Source organism: Hipposideros armiger, unplaced genomic scaffold (genome assembly GCF_001890085.2).
Source record: "Hipposideros armiger isolate ML-2016 unplaced genomic scaffold, ASM189008v1 scaffold_493, whole genome shotgun sequence".
NCBI classification, from domain to species: domain Eukaryota; kingdom Metazoa; phylum Chordata; class Mammalia; order Chiroptera; family Hipposideridae; genus Hipposideros; species Hipposideros armiger.
In genome coordinates this window covers 761,801-773,865 of record NW_017731843.1, presented here as the reverse complement: position 1 = coordinate 773,865, position 12,065 = coordinate 761,801, and the positions used below count along the sequence as shown (strand labels likewise).

At 34.9% G+C, this 12,065-nt stretch overlaps 1 protein-coding gene across 8 annotated transcripts in view; it reads left to right on the top strand.

The window, feature by feature from the left end:
- LCLAT1 (lysocardiolipin acyltransferase 1) overlaps nt 1-12,065 on the top strand; it is a 144,898-nt gene that overhangs the window by 72,098 nt on the left and 60,735 nt on the right. For all 8 annotated transcript variants that reach the window (XM_019667288.1, XM_019667290.1, XM_019667287.1 and 5 more), the window contains one exon: nt 7,486-7,632. In XM_019667288.1, coding sequence (XP_019522833.1) covers nt 7,486-7,632 — 147 coding nt within the window. The remainder of the gene's footprint in view (nt 1-7,485; nt 7,633-12,065) is intronic.

Genomic DNA, 12,065 nt, shown 5'->3' with positions numbered 1-12,065 from the left:
CCTGACAGAAGTTGAAATTCTGAGAACTAGAACTAGTTGTTCTGGATTTATTTGTATAACTTGTGTTATATACACTCATATATTATTTGATCATGATTGTTGTGATATGAGTTTACATAAAATTTGCATCTGTTCATATTATCACTCATTCTCATTTAACAGAGGCCTGTGGGTAGCATTTCCTTGGTTGCATCCACACCTTGCATATTCAGGATTGAAAATATAATATGTTGAAGAGAACAGTTTGTTCTTCCACTTTGCTTGTTGTTTCTGGTGTTGCATTTATAGGCTCATACTGGATACCATAATTAGTTAATGGATACATGGACAACAGTGATAAATCAGATTAATCTGTCTTTGAAGTTCAGTTTTTAGAATACGAGTTGAGTAGTGTAGATATTTTTCTGATTCCCTTAACTATATCCATCTACACTAAAATGAAAAAAAAGGATAAAAATGGTGAAAAGTGCTTACATTTTATTGAGAAAGAATACATAGTATTAAAAATACCCTCAATGTAAATAGTGTTTTTATTTTATTTTATCTTAGCCAGCCACCTCAGAAACTTGAGAAAAGAGAATTTAAGCCATGGAATAGCTTTGAACAATAGAGTATGCTCAAGGATTATTCCTGTCTACTTGAAGAAGGTAATGCTGATAACATAAATGGGGTTTTAGAAAGAAGACAGTGATAGCAGTACCATGCCAGCATCCACAGACTCTATCCTTAAAAACCTGCCAAACTCCCAGCCCTTGTCTGAGAACCTGAGGTGATAGATGGAACGTCCCCCAATGGAAAAGTGGGAAAAGACAAGTTATATAGCTTAATTTCAAATGACATGAGCAGTTGTCCTGTCATTTATCAGCCCATAGGTGTATGAAATGCCATAGAAATGTACATTTGAGGGTCTCAAGAATGTTCAGAAAGATGAGGGTATTGCTTTAAACACTAATAAAATATGCTTTGATGGCAGTGAAATGGGAAGAAACTCACAAAGTGTTCCTATAATTTTTATGAAAAGGTGAAAAATGTTTAAGCTAAAAGAAGTAAAAATTCCAAAGCAATTTTTGGAAGGCACAGCGGGGAATAATCATATCTTCAAAGGAGAGGTTCAAGAGGCTGACTGATTCAGCCATTTTACTTCCCTTTCAGGGATTTCTGAAACATATACAGACTATCAGAAGGGTTTTATGGCCCAGCCCCACAGGTCTTGCTGCTGCTCCCTCCCTCAAGGGAGCAACAGATGTTCTCACTTGGAATGGAGAAATACGTTCTACATGTCAGCGTTGTTCAGTGTAGAATATCCTTTACAAATAGGATAACGCGGAGCTAGCATTTGAGGAAAACACACCACTTTAAAGACAGTAGTACTAAAAAATGGAAAATCTAACCCCTGAGGAGTAGATAATTCTCTGAGGAGAATTTAAACTATGTTTAATACTTCTAGAGAGATTCAAGTATATATTGCATAGAGGCTGTTTAGTACACTGGTTAAAAATAGCAGCTTTGGAGCCACACTGCCAGCATTTGAAGCCTGGTTTACCACTTCCTAGTTCGTTGAGTCTCAATGTGCCTCAGTTTCCTCATCCATAAAATAGGGATAATAAGTTTGCCTAATTTGTGAGATTGTCCTGAGAATTAATTGAATTAATGAAAATGCGTAGAACAGTACCAGGCACATAGTAACCATTCAATAAATATTTTTATTAAAATTATTACTCTTTGTCATAACTTATTATATATTTTGCTATTTGTCCATACAATTTGGCTGCTGTTAAAAATAAGCCATTCTAAATCTTGGAAATGATCAATTAGTTGAGTGGACACAGTTAAAGATCAAATTAGCGAGTTGAATGATCAAGACAAGGAATTTCCTTGAACACAATGTCAAATGAAAGGAGATGAAAAGTATGCAAGGGCAGATCCAGAAGTTTTTTTTAATATTAAATTTATTGGTGACATTGGTTAATAAAATTATATAGATTTAAAGTGTACAGTTCTATAATCTCATCTGTATATTGCATTGTATGTTCACCATTCAAAGTCTAATCTCCTTCTGTCACCATATATTTGACCCCCTAGATCCAGAAGTTTTATTTAACATCTATCTAACAGAAGTTCCAGACAGAAAGGTTGAGAATGAAGAGAAGAAAACATATTTTCTTAAATAATGGGAAGAATATCCCCAATGTTAAAGACTCATTGGAAGAGCATACCAACTGCTGAGAAGAATTAATGCAAAAGTTCCAGACCTAGACTCACATACGTGAAATCCATAAACCAAGGTTAAAGAGAAAAGCTTTGAAGCTTCCAGAGGAAAGAAAATTAGGTTATCTACACAAATCAGATTGATATCAGACTTCTAATTAGCCATATTAGATGATAGAAGACAGTGGAAAAATAGCTTTGAAATTCTGAGGGAAAAATGATTTGGCATCTCAAATTCTGTTTTTAACCAAACTAGCTTCCAATAGTGAGAATGAACAAACATTTTAGGAATGCAAAGACTCAAATTTTTTTTTTTGAAAGAAATTCCTTCAGGAGGACTAGGAGGAGGAGAGGATACAAGAAACAATGGTAAGCAAAGAAGTCAGCAAACTTAGAGTCAAGTCTAAATAATTAAAAATGTTTCTGTGAAGCATGAGGAATATGTTAGTAATAATGATAGCAATTTTGGGGAATTATTGGATATTTCTACAAATTTTGGAAGAAGGATAAAAGGAAACCATACTTTTTTGTTTGGGGAGGATTATTTATTACTTAACTCAATGTTGATATAATTATATAAGTTTAAATGTCAAAAATGGAAAGGTGAAAAGCTTTTAAGGATGGCCACTAAAAGAACAAAATAGGGTATATAATTTCCAAGTCACCACTAGAGTAGGGGTCTGGAGACTGTTTCTATAAAGGGCTAGGTAGTAAATATTTGATGCCTTGCAGTCACTGCTTCTCTGTTGCGCCCATTCCACTCTGTCACTGCAGCACCAAAGCAGCCATAGATGACATACATAAACAAATAGGTATGGCTGAGTCCTAGCCAAGCTTTGTTTATAAACACTGAAGTTTGAATTTCCCATAATTTTTGCATATTACAAAATGTTCTTCTTGTGGGCCGTACAAAGATAGATTTGGTCCATAGTTTGTTGACCTCTGCATTACAGAACAAAAGAACTGGGCAAAGAAAACTTAATTTTAACAAAAGATAGAAAAGGGGAGAAAAGTGGAGAAAGGTGGGCAAGAAACCATAAGGAAGTATAACAAACAAGGAACATAAGTTGGGCAAAAGAAAAGAAAACAAACAAACAAAAAATGACTGGAGTCAAGTTTCCAGTAAAGACACAATCTCAGCTTGGGTATATCCTAAATGATAACGGTACTAGATCATGACATATCTATATTATAGAACAGTGCTATTTAAAGTGTGATTCATATAACAAGGGCCATTTAGCAAGCTGGTCTACCGTAAGTATAGAACTAGAGTAGTTGGAAACTTCTTAAGTATTGTGACTTCCAAGAGTGTGATCATTTTTCTACTAATTTACTGTATTTTACAAAACTACTGGTCAATAATGGTTTGGAAAGTAAAACCAGAAAACTGGTTTGAGAAGCACTATTAGAGAATACAATGCAGGTATTAAGAAAATTAAGTAGATCCATATATATAGACAAATTTTTAAAAAGCAAATCATAGACCAGTATAAAGCATGGTTCAATGTGTCTTTTAAAAAAAACACCAAGCATATATGTAATGAATTTTTAAAACATAGAACAAGTCACATCAAATTGTTAAACATGATTACAAAAAAGATGTTAACGATTAGTGGGAGAGGGTTGAAGGACATGATAATAAAGGAGTATTTTCATGTTTTACTTTTCATGTCTATATACTTCTGTATTGACTTTTAATAGCAATATTTTCATTTATTATGTATAACATAATCTTTTATTTAATGATCTCTTGATCTTTTGAATAAGTGGTTCTTGTCAATTGAATATCCATGTAGAAAACAAGAACCTCCTCTATGCACACCCGATTCAGAAGTTAATTTGAGACGGATCATAAACCAAAATGTGAACGTTAGAACTTGGTAAAGCTTCTAGAAGAATACATGGAATAATGTCTTCATGACTTTTAAGTAATCAAAGATTTCTTTAACAGGACACACAAAGGACCAAGCACAATGAAAAAAATTTTAAATTGTGCTTCATTAATACTAGATGTTAGGTTTATAACAAGATAGTATTTAAGGGTAGAAAATGCAAGCTACAGATTGAAGAAGATATTTAGTAAATTTTTCTGTGAGTTTATTTGATGAAAACTTTATATCCTACAAGTTAATAAGAAAAAGACAATCCCACTGAAAAATGGGCAAAAAGTTTGAAGAGGCACTTCACAAAGAAGCTATCCAGATGGCTAATTTGCATATGAAAAGGTTCTCGAGATCATTAATCCTAAGGGAAATGCAAATGAAAACTCTACCTGGATCACATGGCTAAAATTTTAGTTTAAAGGACTCATAAGGGCCAGCTGAGTGGCTCAGTTGGTTAAGAGCTCGCTCAAGAGTTTGAGCTCTGAGCAACAGCGGTTCGAGTCATGGCCCAAGCGGAGCAGCTGCTGAACTGCCAACAGGTGGCAGGATGGCTCAGCTAAAAAAAAAAAAGGACTCATAAGACCTAGTGTTGGTCAAGCTGTAGATAGAACAGTCATCCATTGCTGATGGTAGTGTCATTTGGTACAATCACGTTGAAAACCATGCTGTCTGCTGAAGCCGGATACACAGAAATTCTGTGATGCAACAGCTCCACTCCTGAGTATTCACTCAACAGAATTGAATGCTCATGTTCACCAAAAGATAGGTAGGAGAGTATCTGTATTAACTTATTCCTAATAGCCAAGAAACCTCCCCATCAGAAGTATAAATAAGTTGTAGTATATTAACGTAATTGATGATTTCATAGCAATGCAAAGAAGGAAATACTGCTGCAGATCAGGAGGATGAATCTCACTGACATAATACTGAGCAAAAGGAGCCAAAGACAAAAGAATACCAACTGTGTGATTTCATTTATATGATTCATGTTTAAAGAAGTCAGGATAATGGTTGTCTTTGGCGGGGGCGGGGGCGGGGGGGTATTGACTGGCAGGGGAGCGCATAGGAGCATTCTGATATGCTGGCAATGTTCCAGTCCTTAATCTGGATGCTGGCCACACAGATACATGTAACAATGCATTAAATTTACACCTACACACAGTATCTGCAGAGTTTACTGTTATACCTCGATAAAAAGGTAAAAACCAAAAACACCCAGCTCATTCTTTACCCCGTGGTTTGAAATTCTGTCATTATCATATACCAAATTCGGAACATATTTAAGGGCCTTTCTCTAAAGAGAAGTCTTGCATTGTTTTTTATTTGTCAAAACAGATGTACTGATTTAATCATTGTTTCTTCATAATATATTTAATGAGTATGTTTAATGGTGTGAATCTTTCCTTCTATTTCAAAATTATCTTGGAGATTCTCACCTCTTTATTATTACAGATAATCTTTAGAATCATAGCCAAATCCTCATACCCTCATGCCATTGGAATTTTTATTGTAATTACATGAAACTAATAAATTATAAATTTAGAGATCATTAGCATGTGGATTCAGTTCAGAAACATTGTATGTCTCCCCATTTCCTCTCAGTTATGCAGTTATGTAGCTGTCTTCATGTGTCTGCAGGGTTTCTTTTTTATTTTTAGTTTTTTACATTTTTGTTTTGCTCTTGTGGATGGGAACTTTGTTAAATTTTTATGTTCCTTGATATATATAATACCTTTGATATAATTGTATTATTAGAACTTCTTAATCATAATAATATAGCTATTTATTGAATACTATGTGCTAAATAATCTTATTTACTTATAATAGCCCCTATCAGATAAATACTGTTACAGCATTATGCTCATTTTTACATTTGGGGTCAATGAGGGACAAAGGCTTCAGGCTAAATAGCTGGTTTGTGGTGGAGCTATGATTGTAAACCAGGCAGTCTCACTCCAGAGTTACACAGCCTTCAGCCACTGCACTGTGGGTGAAGGAGAAGAGATATGTGGGAGGCTCAAGTGGGATCAAGTCCAGCACTCACAGATATGACTGACAGTACAGTGGGTGAGTAGTAATTAGATAGATAGCAGCAAGACCTACACTAAAGTGGATTTATTGGTATGTGCTTATTTATATTTGTAGAATATAGTATTCTAGTTTGGACTTATTCAAACCAAATAAAGTCCTACAGTTTTTAAAATTATTAACAAGTGATTTAATGACAATTTTATATATTCTCAGGATACTACGTATTTACCAAATGATGATAGCTATTGTTCTAGTTGTGTGTTTTGTTCACAAAAACTATACCACTCATCCCCTCTAGCTGAAATAGTGAAAGTCTGTTGTAAAGATACACATGGCAGGAAGGGAGAGGACGCTGGTGGATATCCAAGGGGTGGGTCCATAGACTGGCCAGCGCTTGTGAATAAACTGTCTTGTCCTGAGTCAAAATTAGCTTCAGGCACCTCAGCAGCAAGAGTTTTTCAGATCTTCACTAGAATATGCTATCTTTATCTTGCCTCAGCTGCTACTGTCTCTATTATCTGCTTTTTTGTCCATTCATTTGCATTTATATTACCAGCTTGTTTTCTCCATGGTCCCAAGTAAAATTTCTGAGAACATTTTATTGGCCAAGATAGTTACTATGTTTGGGCCAAGCATTTCATGCCTCAGAGACTATTGAATAGACTTTACATTGGCTGCCTTAAGTCAGGTATTTACCACAGCAGTTCTAGTCATTTCTGGCCAGGGAGGGATGGCTGGTTGGGTGAAACACGGCTCAATTAGGGCTGCGTCTTCAGTAACAAGGTTGATTTGCCCCAGAGAAAGGGATGTGATCACAGTGTATACTCTGACTAACGTGTAATAGCCATTGCACATTTTCCCTTTTAAATAAAATCTGAAGTGGCTAGCATTGAAAAATAGCAGTTGAATTTAGAGACTGAATAGTACAAAAAGTGCATTATTAAAGTGTGCTTGTGTACATGACTTGAGAATGGTCCTCTGCTTACTGCAAACCTGATAACACAGTTGTGTGTCTCTTGTAGGTAGCTTGGTTACAATGTCTGTGTAGTTAGGATTGTTAAAATTTTGGATGAGTTCCTGATAAATATTAGGGAAGTTTTTGGTTTTTTTCTTTGGTATTTTAATAGCTAGGTTTGGCTTGGAAGAGTCTTTTGAGAATTTTGCAAACCCCAGAATTTAACAAAGTCCTTTAAGAATATTTTCTCATAGTTGTACCCAAGATCAGTGCTGAATTTAAGGTGTATCATGAGATGCTTATAATGATAGTAAATTATCCGTAGTAAAAAAACTGAAATATTATGTTCAATAATATGTGGTTATTGGCAATAAAATTGTATGTAAACACTTGTTAAATTGATCCTAGGTTGGGCCATGCAGGCTGCTGCCTATATCTTCATTCACAGGAAATGGAAGGATGACAAGAGCCATTTTGAAGACATGATTAATTACTTTTGTGATATTCGTGAACCACTTCAGCTCCTCATATTCCCAGAAGGGACTGATCTCACAGGTAAGACAGCCTCGGTTTGGATCACAGGCTCTTAAAACATGAAGGAACTTAGAAATCATGTAGTCTAAACTTATTTCTCAAATGGAGTAACTGAACACCAACAAGATTAATGTCCTACCCCTAAGGTCACTCAGTTAATCAGTAGCACATTAGAACCCAGCACTCCTGGTCTCCAGTGCATAGAATTTATGATGGGCAACCCCAAGAGGTCATTATTATTCATATTTGCCATCCTAGAGCTTTATAGTTTGAGTCTGAATACTGAATATATTTGAACTATCAGCCTTTTATATAATTTGTATGGAAGCACAAAACACTGAATAGCCAAAGCAGTCTTGAGGAAGAAGAACAAAGCCTAGTTTTAAAATCCCCTTTCTGTTCTCTATATTCTCTGTCCTTTTCCAAAATACATATTTCTCTGTTAGACCCTTTTTTGTCAACTTTTTTTATAAGAAAAGGATCTGATAGTGACCCACTTCCTTTATTGTTGATGTAAGTTAACATGTTGCCTTTCTCCTGGTATTTTAAAGTCTTATCCCTAATATAAGCAGGAAAAGCTTTGTCCTTTCTCAAGAGAATTCAGCCATAATTGAGTTGTAGAGGGGATATAGCAGGACATATTTAGGATTTTCTACCTTCCCAGATATCAAACTATGTAGGTCAAGAGTGCCAGTGGATCTCAAGGAATTCTTTAAAAGATTAAAAGCAAATACAGGCTTTCATCCTTACTAAATCAGTGGTTTTCACATTTTTTTAAACCTCAGGCCATTTTTGTAGGTGAAGTCCTGTATTGCAGTTTAGGATTTAAGACAGACTGAAGAACTGCTTTGGTTGAATGTTGGTGGGGGTGGGAGGTGGGTAGGCTTGGCCAGGAAGCAGTTCTATAGATAATTCCTCAACTCAAAAGAGCAAAATTTAAAAACTTTTTAATACCCTGGTTACTTCAAGAAAGATAGCAGAGTTTGAGAAGTATCCAGTGGATTAAGGTCTGCTGTATGAGGGGAGACAGACTGAAGCAGGACAGAACTGAAATCTAAAAATCACACATAGTATGGAACATGAACTTGTCTTCCAAATCCTCAATACCGGAATGAGGCAACTAAGAGCTATTCATACTAAGAGGGGCAACCTGTAGAAAACTTAGAAGAGGAGAACATGCAAATGAAACTCCTAATTCACTCTCTGGACATAGTAATTTACGGAACCAGTACCCAAAAAGTTCAATGAAAAATACAAATCATTTAAGTAAGTGAATGGGTGACTAAGCCACAATATGTCAACGAAGGAAGTTAAGGTATTTGGGAAAAGCAAGGAAGAGATCTTTGACTCATCCATTACAGATGGAGCTGAGCTAAATGAACCATGGTGATTTTTATATACTAGTATTATATACTAAAATGTATGCTTACTGTGTAGTATACGTTTGGTTTTTATAGCTAAGATTTTAAAAGTAGTTAGATCACTGAGGATAATATTGGCTGCATATTGTTTAAGCTTGAAAATATATTGTAAGTTATAAGTTTATAAGTTGATTAACAGAGCAAACTATCATTGGGAAATTATAATGGACAGCCATACTTAAATTTTATGATACTTAGAATGTATAATTTTTAAGTTTGGGTATTAAAATATCAGCTATATTAGAGTGTCATTTACTGAAATGACAGATTGATTTACATTTGTGAATGCCAAAATGCACACTAAAAAATGGGAACTTTGGAAGTTATTTAGTAATTAAAATGCTAAGCAAAATAAGTCAGACAGAAAAAGCCGAGAACCATGATTTCACTGGTATGTGGCATATAAAACTGAAAACAACAAAGGAACAAGACAAACAAATGAAGAAACAAAAACTCGTAGACACAGACAACAGTTGAGTGGTTACCAGAGGGTAAGGGGGGAGGGAGTGGTAGAAGAGGGTAAAGGGGATCATATATATGGTGATGGAAGGAGAGCTGACTCTGGGTGGTGAACACACAATGTGATATATAGATGATGTATTACAGAGTTGTACACCTAAAATCTATGTAACTTGACTAATAGTTGTCACTCCAATAAACTTTAATTAAAAAAAATGCTAATGGAGTGAAAGTTCATAGGTTGCTGCTACTTTGGTATATTAATGTTAAAATGTTCATACATTAGACCTTCAGAGTCTACACAATATACATATTTAAAGCCTTTTTCAGTCTATATTTTTCTCAAGTGTCTTTTTTAGGTGATGAACTTAACATGTAGTTGCATATTTTCAGGGTCCAGAGTACTCGCCATTACAGGACGTAGTTGTATTTTTTTAAGTTAAAATATCATCTACATTTTTAAGGCCAAGTTGCAAAGCCGGACTGTTTGCCAAATAGAGAAAATAGACTGATCTTGAAGCTTTACAAAGTTTGTTTATTGAAAAACAATATTATACAGATAGTTTCGAGTTGGGATAAATGTTTGTGTGTGTTTTTTTTTAAGTAGGCTACCAGAATACTTCCATTTTTGAAAAAGTATCTGTTAATTCAAAGACGTTTTTAGTTAACCATAGTTAACTTTAAATTTGGGTTTTTAAGCCCAAAGAGAACGTTTTTATAATCCTCTTTAAGTTCTAAATCCAGCTTGCTTGCACATTTTCAAATTAGTGCATTTAAATACAACTTTACATATATATTCTACATGTGTTATTGTTGGTTATTATATAAAACTTCTTCATTTAATATGACTGCCTGGAAATTCTATGAGGGAAGTTAGATAGAAAACTAATACGTTAATGAAAATATACCAGATATTTATAAATCCCGTGCAAAAAAATAAAGATAAGGAGAGAGAGTAATAGAAAATGGTGGCTAGGTGCTATTTTATATAAGATGGTTCGAGAAAGCCCCTTAAGTTTCTATTTAAGTAGAAACTAAATGAACAAAGCAGAAAACCACGCAGATAGTGGGGTAGAAGGCATTCTGGGTAGAGGACAGGACAAATGCACAGGCTCTGAGGTGGGAGCATGCCTGCCTGGTTGAGAACAGCAAAGTGGCTAGTAGACCCATTGGAGTAGAAGGAGTGCTGGCACTGGAGCATTACAGGGAGTGAGCTGACAAGACAGGAGGCTGCGGTCAGAAAGTGGGATGCTTGTGTAGTGACTAACCAGAGTCTGGGGGTGGGTGGATGCAGTGGAGATGGAATAATCTGCATCGCTAATCTCTGTGTCTCTGATTATTCCTACCTTCCCACGTTATAACTGTACCCTCAGAACTGCTTATATCCACATTCTCTAACAGAGCTCAGTTTTGTCTTCAGCTCCCAAAAGTGAATAACTAGAAGAGCAAACTGAAGAGTAGTTAACTACTCATCTTTGAAGTGTCCGTCGGCTTCCTCATCCCATGTAAGGTCCTGCCAGCTGTCAGTAAAACAGAACCCAGAATATTTGCCTCAAAGGAATGTGAAAGATGCTTATTACTTTTCATGTTTAGGGCCTTTACTTTTGACTTACTGGGGATCGTGGGTATTTAATTCTTTGACTCAGTTCCTCATTTATATAAAAAAAGTGTAATGCCTTTTATAGGAGTGTTCTTTGAATATTTTGAATCCATTTGTATTTGTTTGAGGTTTTGAGGACTCCATGGTCTTAAATTTACTCCTAGGAAAGTTGTGTTTATATATATAGGTCTTTTTCTTGTGACTTGGAATAGTCTATAAATGTCAGGAAGCAGCTGAGGATTGCAGGTTCTAACATCTGCTGTCATCAGAAGGCATTTCATGGTCTCCCTCAGGAGAAGGTCTGATTCTGAACACTTCGCTTTTTCCAAATGTATTTGCTGAATAATGGGTTTGGTTCTTCTTGGAACTTATGAAGTTACCTCATGGGATGGAAAAAGAAGTTTTTGCCAACAATTGGAACATATACTTGACTCTGTAACTATATTCAGCCAAACCATGTTCAGATGTTTGTACATGATGTGCTAATCTGTGCCCATTTTGTTGTGGAGTGGTTTGGGTTAGTAATATTAGCATGCTCTGGGTCTGAGCAAGACAGATACTTCACTTTTCATTGAAGCCCTAAATTATTGGGTTAAAAAAAAATGTTGATCTGATATATATGGCAAATTGCTAGTTATTTATTTTGGATGTCTGAATCCTTATGTTTTATTACTGTTTTATTATATTAGCATCTTATATTTTAGTATTTTAATTTTTATTATGTAAAGACTTTCATGAAAATTTTAGTTTTTTGTGATTTATATTTGTTTTCATTGTATAGTGACTATTTTATGAAATCTCTCAAAGAATTTTAAAGATTTGAATATGAATTTGTATATTGACTTATGAAATCAAAGAATTTTAAAGATTTGAATATGAATTTATAAACTATTATAAAAAGTATTAATACCTTATTATAAAATTTCCAAAATTCCGATAAATGGGGTCTTTGTTAGGGATTTACTAAAGTGTCA